The sequence below is a fragment of the Neopelma chrysocephalum genome, unplaced genomic scaffold (genome assembly GCF_003984885.1).
Source record: "Neopelma chrysocephalum unplaced genomic scaffold, ASM398488v2 Primary Assembly neopelma1_75, whole genome shotgun sequence".
Taxonomy (NCBI): domain Eukaryota; kingdom Metazoa; phylum Chordata; class Aves; order Passeriformes; family Pipridae; genus Neopelma; species Neopelma chrysocephalum.
In genome coordinates, this window is record NW_020897736.1 from 2,805,913 (window position 1) to 2,822,066 (window position 16,154).

General features: G+C 36.2%; 1 protein-coding gene across 1 annotated transcript in view; it reads left to right on the forward strand.

Moving 5' to 3' along the window:
- The window catches only part of MYO5C (myosin VC), a 31,067-nt gene extending 19,638 nt beyond the window's left edge, over positions 1-11,429 (forward strand). The window contains exons 27-41 of the mRNA XM_027688697.1: positions 219-282; positions 370-450; positions 836-1,016; positions 1,897-1,990; positions 2,673-2,724; positions 2,931-3,096; positions 3,348-3,435; positions 4,148-4,243; positions 5,201-5,355; positions 6,449-6,538; positions 7,791-7,941; positions 8,365-8,647; positions 9,726-9,900; positions 10,416-10,496; positions 10,749-11,429. Of these exons, the coding sequence (XP_027544498.1) occupies positions 219-282; positions 370-450; positions 836-1,016; positions 1,897-1,990; positions 2,673-2,724; positions 2,931-3,096; positions 3,348-3,435; positions 4,148-4,243; positions 5,201-5,355; positions 6,449-6,538; positions 7,791-7,941; positions 8,365-8,647; positions 9,726-9,900; positions 10,416-10,496; positions 10,749-10,901 (1,910 nt within the window). The 3' untranslated portion in view covers positions 10,902-11,429. The remainder of the gene's footprint in view (positions 1-218; positions 283-369; positions 451-835; positions 1,017-1,896; positions 1,991-2,672; positions 2,725-2,930; positions 3,097-3,347; positions 3,436-4,147; positions 4,244-5,200; positions 5,356-6,448; positions 6,539-7,790; positions 7,942-8,364; positions 8,648-9,725; positions 9,901-10,415; positions 10,497-10,748) is intronic.
- Positions 11,430-16,154: the final 4,725 nt, after the last annotated feature.

Consider the following 16,154-nt stretch of genomic DNA (forward strand, 5'->3'; position numbering starts at 1 on the left):
TAATGCACCTGCATGTCCCAGAGTAAAACCAAGTTCCTCATTGTATTCTTGTAATAAATCAGATACTTGACCAAGTAGTAGGAAAGAATCTCATAGATTTAGGAAGAAGTTTGTTTCATTTTTGTAATTAAGCTTAATTTGAAATGTGTGGAGAAAATAATTCATGTAATAAACTTTATTAGTTTATTCATATAATAAACTTCTTTTATTTTTTACAGAAAAGATGTCAGAAGTTACAAAACAGCTTCTTGAAAGTTATGATTTTGAAGATGTGAGAAGCAGGTAATTTTGTTCTGAGGTCTCTTAAAAAAAACCTTAAGAGATGCATTTTGTTCACGTGCACACTCATGGTACTGCCTTGCATTCCAGACTCTCTACGGAGGATTTGGAACACTTAAATGAGGATGGAGAACTGTGGTTTGCTTACGAGGGCTTGAAAAAAGCTACAAGGTTAGTTCAGTTCTTCAGTGTTTTCATAACTCCAAGCTGTGATCTAGAAAATAAATTGGAAGATTAGTGAGTAACTAATTTGACAGTGCAGTGCTGAACTTCTGTTTAAGAAGTGAACAAACACTACATTATATGATGGGCTGAGCAGCTTAAAATCAGTTTAACAAACTTTAAGTCAGTGAGATAAGTGTGTATGTGTGAGTCAGGGAAATGTGTTTCCTCTGAGATATCACGCATAATTTTCAGCTCCCTTAATGCACAGGTGAGGTAATGGAATATCTCTGTGTTAATCACAGTACTTTGTTTTCATTTCATATTAAACTTGACCCATTTCACCAAGGTCGTTCTGCATCTGCCATGTTCTTTCTCCCTTTTTTTTTAACAGAGTGTTGGAAAGTCATTTCCAGTCTCAAAAAGAAATATATGAGAAGGAGATTGAAGGTTTGAACTTTAAAGTTGAACACCTTAGTCAAGATATTAATCATCTACAAAAATTATTCCGGGAGGAAAATGACATAAATGATGGTATTCGACTTGAAGTTAGCAGGCTGACTTCAGAAAACCTGGTAAGATCAAGGTGTAGTAATCAAAGTGTAATAGTACAATCCAAATGTGTTTGTGGCACAGAGCACTCAAAATCTTGCAGTCATGTCCTTGAATTCTCAAGGCTCAAACAAGTGGGGACATCTAAGATTGTACATCCATAAGGCTCTTTCCCTGTCTGCTTGGGGTGGTGTGTAAGGAAGCAGCCAAACTTCTTGTCCAGCTGTACAGTTTGTTGGGGCAGCCTCACAGAGATTTTTTTCCCCTTTTCTTTTGCATAAACCCGATTTGAGATTTTTCTTCAGAAGCCTCTTCAAAGTTCTGAGGCTCTCCCCACCAGAGGGCAGCTGAGCATACCAAAACACACCAAACAAACTGCAGGCACGGCTGAACAGGGTGGTAATTGGTGCTGTGCCCAACTGTCTGACACAAGGAACAGATATTATTCCAGAAAATAGCATATACCACATAATTTTTCTGAAAAATAATTGAAGAAATATTTTCAAAACAAAGTTATGGAAATTGAAAATATAAAAAAAACTTATTTACAATGTTATTTTTAAAAAAAATATATTTTATAGCATATTGAGGGCTTTTTTCCGCTATTAATTGAGCTGATTAAAGCCACAGTGTAATTTCCTTTAAACTGGAACAGAACAATGGTACTACTGGGACAGTCAAACAATTTTATTAGCTCACTATTTCATTTTTAACAGTGGCCAGCAGCAGGTGCCTCCAGCAAAGTTAAACAAGTCAGGCAAGCAGGTAGCACTGCTCCCCCAGTGTCTCTCCTCTGGTTTTGACTATTTTCAGTTGAAGGTCCTGAAGTGTTATAGGAACTACTGCAGGCATTTGAAAAGAAGGAAGGTGCTGAGATACACAAATCTCCTTTTCCTCTAAAAGGTGATCCCAGATCTTAAACAGCAAGTTTCTGAACTTGAAAATCAAAAATTAGATCTTGAAAACCGTCTTCAAGAGCAGACTGAAAAGTTGAAAGGTAAAGTACCAGTATGGTCCCTTGTCTTTCAGTTGTTTAAGAAGAACAGAATGGATTCCCTATATTTGAACTTTTAAAAGTTGGAGCAATATTCTGTGACAACTTCATTGTCATATTACTTTTCTTCTTAGTAAAATGTAAGAGACACAATGAAAAAATATGTTTTATAGTTTATATCTCTTATTAAAGAATAAAATACGTGCAAGCATGTGCTTTTTTTTTTACCTTTTTGAGGGCATTCAGTTCTATAGTTTGGATGTCTACAAATGTATTCAATAGGGCTCTGCAGAGAATATGTGGAATGCAGTATGCCCTTTGGAAACAGTCATAAAAAGGAAAGATGATTTGGAATTTAAGGCATACTCCGTGAGATGGACTTAAGAGGGTGCTAAAGATTCAGAGTCAGAGGGAAAAGTTCTGCTAAGTTTGCTTGTTTGAAAGTTCCTCTCAATTTAGGAAAGCATACTCTGCTGAGCATTCTGAGTCTCTCTAGCTGCAGTGTCTTCCTAGGCAACTGATACATTATCTGGCAGGTCATTCCATTTCATTAGATGAAACAAAATTATGAGTGTAAGAAGAGATTAACTGAATACCAGAACGGAACAGTAAATGACTTTGATTTTGTTGTTTCTCTTTTGTTTTGGGTTTTGTTGCTATTTATTACTGAAAAAAAAAATGAAAGAGATGTCTAATCGGCTGCATTATGAGCTAGAAGGGAATAGAACACAAAGACGGTAATTTTTATTTTTTTTTTTTAATTTAAGATATGTAGTCACTATAAGCTGTGGTAACACAGTCAATTAAACACCCTAAAGTATTACATTTCATGTAAGATTTACCTTACAGTGTTGTGTACAGTTAATAAGTAATGGATGTGTATGATATAACTATGCTTTAACAAAAGATTAAGAGACAAGACTTCTTATCTACCTATTTTTAGAACTAATGAGGCCCAGAATGAAGTGGACATAAAACAAAAAGAGACTCTGAAGGGCCCAACCCAAGAAATTGAGGGACTGAGCAATGGTTTGGTGCAAGATGAAGTCCAGGATGAAGTACAAAGCAAGATAAAACAAGTGACAACTCGACTCCATGTGGAAAACATGGTGAGGAAATGAAATTGTCATTAAGAAATTGTACCTGAAATGAAAGATAAAAAGAATGAAATAATGATTTTGTGGTATGGATAGGATGTTTTCTCAATTAATTGAGGGAGAAAAAATATGAAGGTGTTTCTTCCACCAAATATAAGTAAAAGCACATCATAGCACGCTTTAATTGTGGCAATAACATAGAGCAGTAGAAAACAAATTTTTAATTGTGTTTACTCTGAACTCACTGACTTTGATTATTACAGGATCTTGAAGAAAAATTAGACATGAAAGATAGAATAATAAAAAAATTGGAGGATCAGATCAAAACTCTTACCAAAACTCTTGAAAAAGGTAAGATATTGTTATGTGATCTGTTTTTTGAATAGCTTTGCATGGTCAGTGTCTTTTTGAAGAAAAATGTATTTTAAAGAGGTGGAGTTTGGGGTGTGGTTAGAAATTCAAAACTTCAGGAAAATGTGCCAGGGGAACCACCAACAGAAATTACATAAAAGTCCTTTCCTGGTTTGTTTGGGTTTTTTTATAATAGGCTAAATAATAGGCACATATGGGACCCAGACTGTGTGATAAATATTAAGCCAGAGGCACAAGGTTCTGTCAACAGAAGTTAACACATACCCTCACACAAACTGTCTCTGAGCCAACAAAGTTAGCTTTGCATCAGATGAGTAACTCCTTCCATTATCCTTCAAGTGGCAGGTGGCTCCTGATATGAAGTTAGTTTGTACAAAGCTCTTACATACAATGTAGTTCTTTGCTATAGAAACCTCTTAAGAATATTGCAGAGGTGCCTTAATGTAGGGATGTATTGTTGCTGTTTATTTGCCTTATTAACACAAGTAATTCAACTGAATCCAGCGAAACTATTCATGAACAATATAAATGTAACTTAACTGATAGTGCTTGGAAGCATAAGCTAAGAACATTAATGTGAACAGGCCTGTGCTCTATTACAGAGAAAACTGCTTTTCCCCAGTAGTTTGCTCTGATGTGACCATTAGCTCAGCCACTAACCTGGAAGTAACAGTGCTTTTGTGTTTGACAGCTGAAGCTCATGTGCCAACTTCCTCCAAAGAGTACATTGGAATGATGGAGTACAAAAAAGAGGATGAAGAAAGGATCATTCAAAATCTGATCCTTGGTATTTTAGTAAAACTTGAAATTTTCTGTCGTCAACAATATTCAGAACACTACAACAAAAACTACAAGGCTGTCTTTCAATTACATTCCAAGTTGCCTTTTTCCCCACTCCCTTGCCACCAATACAACTTGGAGGCTCTGTACTGCTCTTTTTCTACTGCCAGACATTTCAAGTACAGAAGTGCTTTATCTGTGTAAAAATCATTTGTCTGACTCCACATAATGCTGACTCTGTTATCTTTTTTATTATTTATTCACCTCTAAAGCTATAAATCTCAAGAGCACACCAGGGACTTGAATTTATGTTCTTCCTGGTCATCTACTAAGTCTGTAAGTCACTGGGCTTACATTCATGTGTGATGGTTACTCTCCTGTCTGTCCTTTCCATATCATTCTCTTCACTGAAAGGAACTGTACTTTCGTGTTTGTCTTGTAGAAGAATTTTGTCCTTCATCTGTGTTACTTTACCATATCAACTTTGCTGCCAAATCAGCTTTTTGCATTACCTTACAGTCAGTATTACATTCAGCAGATTTTCTGTGCACATTGGTACCATTATTAAATTAACAACATCTACCTTTTCTTATCACCTACTTGAGCCTTGTGAATGTGTATATCTTTGTGAACAAGGGTGTGTCTTTAAGCAATGCCTAAATTTGTGGGGCCTCCAGTAGGTAGTTTATTGCAAATTGCTTTTTGAAGTTGTTTTGCCTGGCATAGCCCATGCTGGACCTCAGAATTTGCTACAGTACTCTCCTACCTCTCTGGAAAACTTAATTAATGCTATTATGTGTGCAATAGTGTTACAGAAGTTTTCAGAAACCAGCAATTCATCAGTAAATCAATTATGAAGTGTCTGGTCACTGAAGAGATGAACCACATAGTGCTTCTTTTTCAGAATGATACATTGAATCATTGAATTTTTATATAATAAACTCGATGACTCTCCTCTATGCAGATTTAAAGCCACGTGGAGTTGTAGTTAATATGATACCTGGCCTGCCAGCCCACATCCTATTCATGTGTGTGAGGTATGCAGATTATCTGAATGATGCTGACATGCTGAAGTCTTTCATGAATGTAACCATTGATGGTATCAAACAAGTTGTTAAGGTAAGAATTGTATTTGGCTGTAATATATTGTGCTTTTTTATTTTTAACATAAAGTATCAGATGCATGCATAGTACCTGGGGAATGCCAACACTTCCCTTGCTGCTATTCCTATAATGGAATGATGATCATTAGTGACACTTTTTGAAGTTTGCAGTAGTATCCCTGTAAAGTCTCCAGGTAAGGTTCAGCTGTGCTGAACACAGAATGCATTAACATAAATTATTTTTATCTGAAGAACCTCTTGACAAAGTAATTAAAAATATTTTACATTTTACAATGAGCAGCTAATTAGGTGAAATGCACCTGTGCTTTCAGCACTGGGAAAAGTCAGATGGACAGAAATGAAGGTTAGTATGTCTGGCAGCAGGCAGGTAGTGGAATTATTAGAGGTTTTTACACTGCTCTTCTACTAGTGTAATAGTTTTTTTCATATGCCATTTGGTACTGCAACACTAGTACCGAAATATTAAAATTTGTTGCCATCCAGTTTACAAAAATTAAGTTGTAAAGAATTGTTAGCCTGTTGTCTCATCTGCATAACAAATTCAGCTCTGTGAGTGCTTTATTGTGGATTTATGCCTGGAAACACTGGGAAAGCACAGGCAGGAGTAGACTGTGGTTTATGCAGTTGAACATGTTGTACAGAGAATGCCTATAGTTTGTTTAGAAACAAATTTATAGCACAGTTTATCCTTTAGAAAAGCTTTTTTGCACATAGTTAGAATTATTTATTTGTAGTTCAGTTTCATTTGTGTGTGCAGGTGTTGTTCACAGTTCTTTGCAGGAAGCCCTCCAGTACACTACACTATCCGTAGGAATGTGTAAAGAACTGTTTGTTCAGGCTAATTCATTTAGCCAGTCTGTCATGTCAGAATACTTAAACAGTATTTACCAAATAAAAGAGGGATTTTTGCTATGTGTGTATGAGCCTGAAAACACAAATGATTTGTTCACCTAGGATGTTACAGGTGCTGTATGCTCTTTCTGCTGTAAATTGACTCTATTATGCCAACGCTGTAATGATCCTAAGTTTACTTATTAAATTAACTTCATGAGACTATACCATAATAAAATTGCTTTACTTATTTTCAGGAACATTCAGAAGACTTTGAGATGTTGTCCTTTTGGCTTTCCAATACATATTATTTCCTTAACTGTTTGAAGCAGTACAGTGGGGAAGAGGTAGGATTGATTTAATAAAATAAATTCATTACTTTACTTTTAATAAACTTTAATATAGTGATAATAGATGATTATTCACCAGCTCACCACTGTTCCTTCCAGGTATCTACATATTCACATTGCTGTGCAGTGGTATTATATGTCTTATACAAATAAAAAACCCAGTATAGAACTAATAGATCAAGTGAAATCAAGGAAACATCAAAGTGCTGAAGTAGTTTAAAGACATGACCTGAGAACTGCTCCTTAATTTGAACTATTTCACGTGAGTTTAATGTAGGCTGGACTTAAGATATACAGCTATCTATCTATTTATAATATAAAAAAAATTTTTACTATTTTATAATTGGGACCTTTCAAGCACCTACTGCTACCAAAATAAGGCTACAGAAGAAAACCTTGGGAAAGAAACAGAACAATAAAATGTTCAGTTTTTTCCTTATTTCACTTGCTTGTTTAAGCTAAGTTTTATCCTGAGATTCAAAATTCTTTTAATTATTTTCAATTGAAAACTCTTACTATATTTTTTGGCTAGGTTTTATAAATTCAGGTAGACTGGATGAAATTAGAGACAGTAGAATAAAGGATTAAAGGAAAGAGATGCCTCAAAGCCTCGGCATCCCAGTGTGTGCTGGGTCACCAGCAACGCTCCCTCTCGTGGTCGTACCGGGAACGGCTGCAGAGCAGCGCAGAAAACATTTAAACTTAGTTACCAAAGTGTTTTATAATTCGCTTGCAACAGTAGGCAAAGGTCTGAATCCAGAATTTACTGTTAATATATATTTCTAATGAATATTCAAGACTTCACACAAGTTAGGATTCTGTGTAGACTTTTGAAGTCAGAACTTTGCAATTGAAAAGTCTGAAAATAATATTCCTTTGCAGCAGTAAAATGTATTTTTTTTTTTGCCATCATAGTTTAAATAACTATATTTTTGCCTTTTTTTTTTCCTGTGGCAAGGGGGCAGGGAGAGTTTTCTTTCTGTTTAAGTGATATAGGAATTGTTCCAAAGTTCATTGAAGTCTATGCATGCCTTTCCCTTGGCTTTAGGAACAGAGTAAACGTCAGCATAAACTGGGAAATTAAGTACTGGAAGCATCCATTGAAATTACCTGTAGCTTTGACTCTTTCTGAGACTGTGTTCAGCCAGAGGTGGAATGAATTACTCTAATACATACATTACATTGTAGGAATGATTTATAATTATAATGTTATGTGATTCTAATAATTATATTTACAACTCACTTGTAGGAATTTATGAAGTGCAACACTCCACGTCAGAATAAGAACTGTTTGAAGCATTTTGATCTCTCAGAATACAGACAAATTCTTAGTGATTTGACCATTAGAATATACCACCAATTCATTCTTGTCATGGAGAACAACATTCAGCCCATGATTGGTAAGACAGCACCAATCCAAACACACCTAAATGCAGCTTGTGAAATGTATAAATAAAGCTTATACATGGAGGCAAAGGGTGGGACAGATTTCTTTCTCCTGTTGATTTATACATATGTGTTCCAGCATGTGTGTTTCCACACATATAAATTCCACTGAGTGGTATATCCCCACAGGGTTTGGAAAGACTTTTTCCTGACAACACTTCCTGGTGTGGGATAATGCTTTGAATCTGAGCAGCATCATACAAAAACAAAAGGCTTTTTAGAAGACGTGTGCTCCAGAAGCCTTTTTCAGTATCCCATTTTTCTTTTATCATTTAACTTTTAAAATATCCTGAAAGTAGGTTTTGTTCAATAATTAATGTAACTGAAAGGATCCTTGGGAGTGTTGGTCTTACCAGTTATTTTCTGTTGTGTTTCAGTACCAGGCATGCTGGAATATGAAAGTCTTCAGGGAATTTCTGGCTTGAAACCTACAGGGTTCCGTAAACGTTCTTCTAGTATAGATGACACGGATACCTACACAATGACCTCTATCTTGCAACAGCTCAGCTATTTTTATAGCACTATGTGTCAGAATGGCTTGGACTCTGAGCTTCTAAAGCAGGCAGTGAAGCAGCTTTTCTTTCTGATTGGAGCTGTCACCCTCAATAGTCTCTTTCTCCGCAAGGACATGTGCTCATGTAGAAAAGGAATGCAGATAAGGTAAAGCCAGTAAAGTTTCAACAAGCTTGAGAATGAATTTTTGTAACACTTTCATGTAATATCCTTTGTCTCTAAGTCACTGGGTATTCTGTGGCCGTTCTGATGGAAGTAGCCTATTGGGTTTTTTATTCCTTTTGAAAAAGTAAATCTTTGCAATTTGGGCTGAGCTTTCTCAACATAACAATTATAAATTGTTCTTTCCATGGAAACACTAGTGGAGGAAAAGGCAGAGAAAATGACAGTCTGAAGTTTAAAGTCCGGCATGGTTAGGATTCTTTCCATGCTAGCTCATTTGTGATGTGACCAATAGTATTTTTAATTCTTTCTTACTATAGTAAACAGGTGCAGTGTCCCCTGGCTGGCAGAGAGACAAAAGCTGACTTGCATTTTCATGCTCTGTGACAAGAAAGGCACTGAGACAGAGCCTTTGAGGATGTAGATTGAGCATTATCTGTCTTGTTACAAGCACCAAGAAAACGTGCTCCTATCTTGCAGAAGATACAGTTCATTTATTCTCCATTAGTCAGTCTGCAGACTAATGTGAAAGAAAATCAGTAAAATCTTGTCCCATCTGGGAAATTACTGGAAGAAAGCTGCTTTATCCTTTAGGTCATGAGTTGTAAGCCTGGCCCTGCTCTGTAACATGCAAAGATTTTCCTAATTTCCTGTACAAGCTCAGTTGTAAATGAATGTTTTCATGACATACAGGGCAATAGGCAATGCAGTATATATAGTAGTAGTTTTCTGTAAACAACAGCTAATAACTCACTCTCTATTAGCCAAGCTTTTGAGAAATAAAAAAATAAAAACAAAAAACCAAACTAAACCAAACAAACAACCCCCCCCTAAAAAGAAACACACCAGTTTGAAATATACAAAGGAGTAGGAGTAAACTTACAGTTCAATAAACTATTAGTTGTTTGGGTTTTATGATCTGCAGGTATGGTTTTTAACTCAAAATGTTTTAACTAATTTGAACACTGCATTAGAGGAGTATTTCTGCTTTAGCAGTCTTTAAAGTAACTTGCTTGTCAAGGGGAACCTGACGTTTCTATTCTTTGCTCATGGTTTAACCCAGATGTAATATCAGCTACTTGGAAGAATGGCTTAAGGACAAGAATCTTCAAAGCAGCAATGCCAAAGAAACTTTGGAGCCGCTATCTCAAGCAGCCTGGCTCCTTCAGGTTAAAAAGATCACTGATGATGATGCCAAGGAAATATGTGAGCACTGCACATCTCTCTCTACTGTGCAGGTAATGAACCATCTGTTTTCTTCTGGCAGCACTGATTGCAGAATCTTAGCCATCTAAAATAATTTGTTGCAAAAGGCTATTGGCCTTCCATTTGATAAAAATAACATTCGTCAGCATTCTGAATCATCACTTGCTCAACTGTAATTTTAACTCCTTATTTCTGATTGTTAGCATTTTAACTGTGGTGAATACTTGCCTGCTTTGTTCTATCCCGCAGTTTTATTCCACAATGTATCTTCTTTACTTTGCCACAGGGCTTTTTTTTATTGTTTCCCTTAATCAGTTCAGCTTTTTCTACATCTCCTTGATCCTGCTGACACCTCTGGAAATGAGTCATAACAATCATCATATATGTAAACAATTCATTAGGTGACTAGTCAAAATTCTCTCTTTACTGTAAAATGTTTTACTGAAACCTTATTTAAATATCAATAAGGATGTCATAATAATGTTTTCTTCTTTTTGTCCTCTCACTTTTTCTGACATAGTAAAATAGTCTTTTGTAATTTGAACAGATAGTTAAGATCCTCAACTCATACACTCCGATAGATGATTTTGAGAAAAGAGTGACTCCATCATTTGTTCGTAAAGTTCAGGTAAGAGCTACAACTATTGTTTCTCAGCTTTCAGGATACTTCACACACACAGTTTTTGATGTTATGTGGTTGTACCCGACCTTTACATCATATTATTACTACGTTGCTCGTCTTCTAGACATTTGGAAGTGATGCAAACAAGTCTGCTTAGCATAATGTAAAAGCAAAATTTGCAATGGGAAGAAAACAATGGACTGTTTTTGCTTTGATTCTTAATGCAGTATTTTCTTACCCTTTCTGTTACGATTTCAGGCTATGCTGAACAACCGTGAGGAGGTTCCACAGTTGATGCTCGATACCAAGTATCTCTTTCAAGTGACGTTTCCTTTCACCCCCTCTCCACATGCCTTGGAAGCGATACAAGTCCCCAGCAGCTTCAAGCTTGGCTTTCTCACAAGGGTTTAATAAAAGCAATGAATTGATGTTTCCTCAGAGACTGTATGAAGACATGCAGACTTTCATGGTTCATTTCACCTGCTGGTGGATAGTATGGCAGCTTGCAGTGAATTAAACTGTTAGAAACTTCTTCTTCAGTCAAGACTTAAACAGTAGGAATAATTTTGGCTTGTTATTTCCTTCTCTCTGTTCTTACTCTTTTCCCTCCATTTCAGTCCTGCAGTGATGACTTTATATCATCAACTGGACACAAAGCTTACCACACAGTTTTTTAGTCCAAACCTGACAAGAAAAGCATTTCTCTGACAGGTTTGTGTTGCTGCCCTGTCAGCACCAGTCAGAGGGGAAGACTGCCATGTGATAGATGTTACTGCTTTACAATTTTCCTTGTCTTCGCTTCCTGTAACAAGAGGGTTTTTTCTTCACAAGGTAATTCTATTCTTTGCCTTGATATACTGGATCTGTTTGAGGGTAGCTTTCATCTTCACTTCTTATATCCTTCTTTCTTTCACAAAAGTAGTCTTTCACAACAGTTCCTCCAGAAGACTGTAGTAGGAGGGAAGGGAAGGTCTTTCTACAGTTATTTAAAAAAAGTCAACATGAATAGCTACATTGAAACTGGGGAACAGAGATCAATCCAAGAGAATTTCTGTTTACAAACCCACATTGTCTTTTTGTGGGCATGCTGGCCAGGCTCCCTCTGCTTGCATTGCAGCCTGGGGACTCTGCACAGATCTTTGGCCAAAGCAAGGACTCAAGTGCTCTTCTTCAAGACAGGTTTCAGTTTTGTTCTCTGCAGTGACAAGTTTGGATTTAATATCAGTTATTGTAATGGAAAAGTCAGATATAAAGTTCATGTTTTGATCCAGGTTTGAATTACAGGCTTGGTTCTCTGAAAGACAGGAGTCATCTCCTGGTTTGGTTCCATCTCTAGTGCAATGTATTTCAGAATATACACTGAGTATGCACATGTGCACATCACCTTTCTCCTTTTTTCTGGTTTCCCTCCTCTAGTCCAGAGACTGAATAGGAGCAGATGCAGTTACTGTGGTCTGCTGTTACTGATAAACCAAGCCTAATTCCTTACATTTCATTTTTATTTATTTCTTTTCAATTGCAGGATCCTTAAAAGCAGTAGTCATCTCCTTTTTGCTTTGTTCAGCCTTCTCCCTGTAATCTGGGAGTAAAAGTAACTTTATTTAGTTCTGGACTCTGTCAGAACAACTGGGGAAACAGCATTCACCTCACTGCAATGATAACTATCCTTAGAAATTCCTCAGTAAATAATGCTGGTTTTCTAAACTACTTTATTAGACATAGTTATTAAAATCAAGTGCTAAAGCTTTGAAATATTTGATGGACTCTAATTAATTGAGTTAATTTAAATATTGCAGGAAAGAACAATTGATTTTATTTTTATTATTATTATACAGTGTTAGCACTACTTGTTTAATTTCACAGAACAATCTGTAAATATAAAGAAGGAATCATTCTTGCTATTTAGTGTTCTTGGTGTTTACTATGTACAGTGTAATACTCATCATGATATCCACAGAGATATACTCAAAATACATGAAGGAAAAATTTTTTGGTTCGTCCAACAACAATAAAAGCTGTACAAAAGATCACATATGTAGGTAGACTGGTATTTTAATGTGTTAAATAAAGTAGCTTTTAAATCACTTTGTAGTGCTCTGTGTGAATGAATAGCTATGTTCTCAGTATGGAATCATTTGGAAGAAGTTATTTGGAACTATGTGAACATTAGTGAGCACTGTCAGTCTTGTATTGCACCATAACCATTTATTTAATGGTCCAGTTGCTTTGCTGTAACATTGTGTATCTTCCTGTCAGCATGGCATGCTCTCCTTGGCTCCTCACGAATTTCTGGAAATATTTTAATGCAAGCAACTTCTGTTGCTGTAATTTGTGTACAGCCTTTTTTTACAGTTACTGGGGATGAATGTCTGTTACCTGGGATGACGTGAGTAAAATCACAGCCCACTCTTTCAGCCACATCACACAGAAGCACCAAGGCATGGATGTCCTTTATGACAAAAACTGTTGATCAAGAAAAAATTGCTCTGACAATCTGATGCTTGGTTACTTTAAGAGGATTGTGTGAAGTATGCTGTTAACACTGTGTATGCAAACAGCAAAATATATTTTTTAAAGAAAGTTAAAAATAATCGGGTCTATTGTATGCTCTCAGAAACTGACCTTGCTTTTGCTGACATTAATGCCTTCAGCCAGTATGTAAGTACAAAATTCTTTTTGTCCTCTGTAATTCTTCTAAATATAAGGAGCAGTTTTAGTGAAGGCAGATACATGGAAGAGGCATTACTGAGGCCAACTGTCCTAGAATGATAGTAAAAGTGAAAGCTATTTCGTTCAAATAGGAAAATCACAAAATCACAGAATATGCCACGTTGGAAGGGACCCACAAGGACCATGAAGTGTTGAATGGTGAGCCTGACTGCAGTGGCACAGCATTGGAATGGTTTATGGAGAGATGTGTGAGATGCTCTTGGCATCTTTGGATGTGTTTAGACATGTGACTCCTGCAGTTTCTGGGAGTAGAACTCAGCAGCATAGGTGGTCCCTTTCAGTCCTGTATTTCCATAATACTCTAATAAAAAAGAGAATTACAAAATAATACTATAATCAAGAAATTTCTGCCCAAGTCTCTGCTGGGCTGAGGCCTATTTTTTTTTCCTCCTATTGTCTCAGATCCTCTTGACTATCAAATGCAGACATCTAATGGCATAATTTCAGTGACTTCCATAGAGTCTTAATAGTAGATATGACCTTCAGCATTTTTTAAATTTTTCAGACATGTTTTCATGAATTTCCCCAAAATTTTTTCAAAGAGTGCAAGAAAAGCAGAAATTTTTAATCCTATTGATTTTAAATTCGTTGTCTTAGAACAGGTAAATAGTAAAAGTATAACCAAGGAGGAACTAGCGTGGACACTAATCAATTTGTTTGACTTTTAAATTTTGTTAAGAATATGAGATAAACAGCAACAGTGCTATTCATCAGAATGTCAAATTGCTATTTGGAAAAATCAGTTGTCAATCACCTCCCCAGTATGTTTCAACTTTGCTGTTTCGAAACCACCCAAAAATTGCTGCTATATGGAACAGGCAGGTAAGATCTAGTTTCTGTCCTTTATTCTGTATTCTGAAGGAGGGCAGCTAAAATAAAGTCTTTATCATCAGTAATCATCAGCACGTAGCTGATCTGAGGTGATGCAACTGGAGAGGCTGAGCTTTAAATACACTTTAAGTAGACTTAGTAGGAAGGTTGTCTTTCTACATTAGCAGTAGCACGGGGCTGATTCAGTCATCTTAAGACTCTCCAGGTTCTTGCTGTTTGAAAAGGTGGGTAATTTTTCTTACTTATCAACAAACTTCATTGTACAGAATTTCTCTGTAAGTAATATATTTTTAATGATGTACCATGCTACCATTTTTAGATTTCTAATGTGACTTTAAAAACCTAATAAGGTTAAAATTTCAGGCTACAATGCAAGAAGTTGTAATGGTTTTAGGCCTTTTGGGTTTAAATATCTTTATAAAATAGTATACAAATCTGTCATTATGACAATCTCAGATATAATACTGGTTTTTAATTATTCAGAAGTTTTGATGGCTTCTATTATAGCAAAATTTTGTAATGTGTCATAATCTCATCTGAAGTAAAATACTGATAGGCAGGTAGGATTACCCTGTATGTTATTACTGGAAATTCTCACACTTTATCAAAGATTAATTCTGCCCAGAGTATTCATTCCAAGCCTAACAGATCCTTGTCAAAAGTCTCTAGAGCTAGTGATGATGTTTTGTTCAAATAAGATGGCTTCACATCAAGTTTATAAATCCCTGATTATATCACATGAGTTGCCCTCAGTGGGAACCACTAATTCTAAGAACCTTGGAATAACAGATTATTCAGTTGTGAATGTCCAGTTTTAAGAATCTGGCAGAACTGAGCCCAGGAGCTGTAGTCACTTAAAAGCCATGAGCAATACCTGCTCCCTGAAAGGATGGCAGCTTGTGTTCTCAGGCTCACGTTTGCACAAGAACACACTAAAAACTTTAGGACATATTTGCTGCTTTTCGTCAAATGGAATATAAACCTCCTGGACTGCATAGAGCTGACTGAAAGCTCCATGCAAACTTTAGATTAAAAGTGCTGTAGTTCTTTTCAGGACAGATTGCTTCCCACATGTGTTGGGTTGAAGTTATGCATCCCCTGGAGACAGCAGCAAAACTTTTATTGACTTAAGTGTGGGCAGGATTTCTGGGTTTATTATCTCATTTTTCATGTAGTCCACTGAAATACATAAGAATAAACAGAATGGAGGCAGGTACACAGAGTAAAGTTTGGTTTATATAATGGTCAGCCAAACAAATTCTAAAATCTGCATAGCTGATTGAATTTCTTTTGTTCCATTTAAATCTATCTTGCAATAGCTTCTTCTGATTGTTTACCAAAAATTCATTATTTATGTACACGTCTAAGTAACGTTAAAAGCGTCCATTTTTAGAAGTGGTGAAAGGTCCTATTTTCCCTATGAAAAATGTGCAGAGAAAAATGACACTACATTATTGTTCTTGTTTGTTTCTCTGACTCTCAAGTAGTTTTTAATACTCTGTTGATGATAATTCTTTGATCCTAGAGGTGCCTGGCTTCAGAACAAAAGGGTTTTCGTAATGACCCAGCTGTCAGTGTGCTTGAAGCATCAATTTCTGCTCAAGAAGCATATTGTTCATATTTTCTAGCTGCCACTGCTGGAATCCTAGCTCATCTTTTCAGCTTTAAAAAGACTGTATAATACTGACTATTTAATTAGGCAGGGGAAAAACAATAAGTATTAATCAGTGGAGTTTCTCAAAAGTTCAGCTGTTGTCATGCATTTCTGGTTATTGACTGCTGACAGACGTTGAGTAAAAATTAAAAGTACTTTCCCACATGTAGTGAATCCCTGTGCACAGCACATATTATAATGGCATGTGTATATTTGCTTTATATTTTTCTGTGTAAAATTAAAATCTGCAGAGCATGTGACTGTTTTGTATATAGTGACAGTTCATCATGCTCAAAAGATTAGTCACAGAGAGAGATTATCCAGCCTACAGATGTCTATATAAGCCTAGGCTGCATTAGCTAGCACAGCAGCAGTGGGAAGCTTTGTGCTGGACTGGAATGCACCCTTTCCTTCTTCTCCATCTCTTTCAGCTCTCACCAACTGCAAAG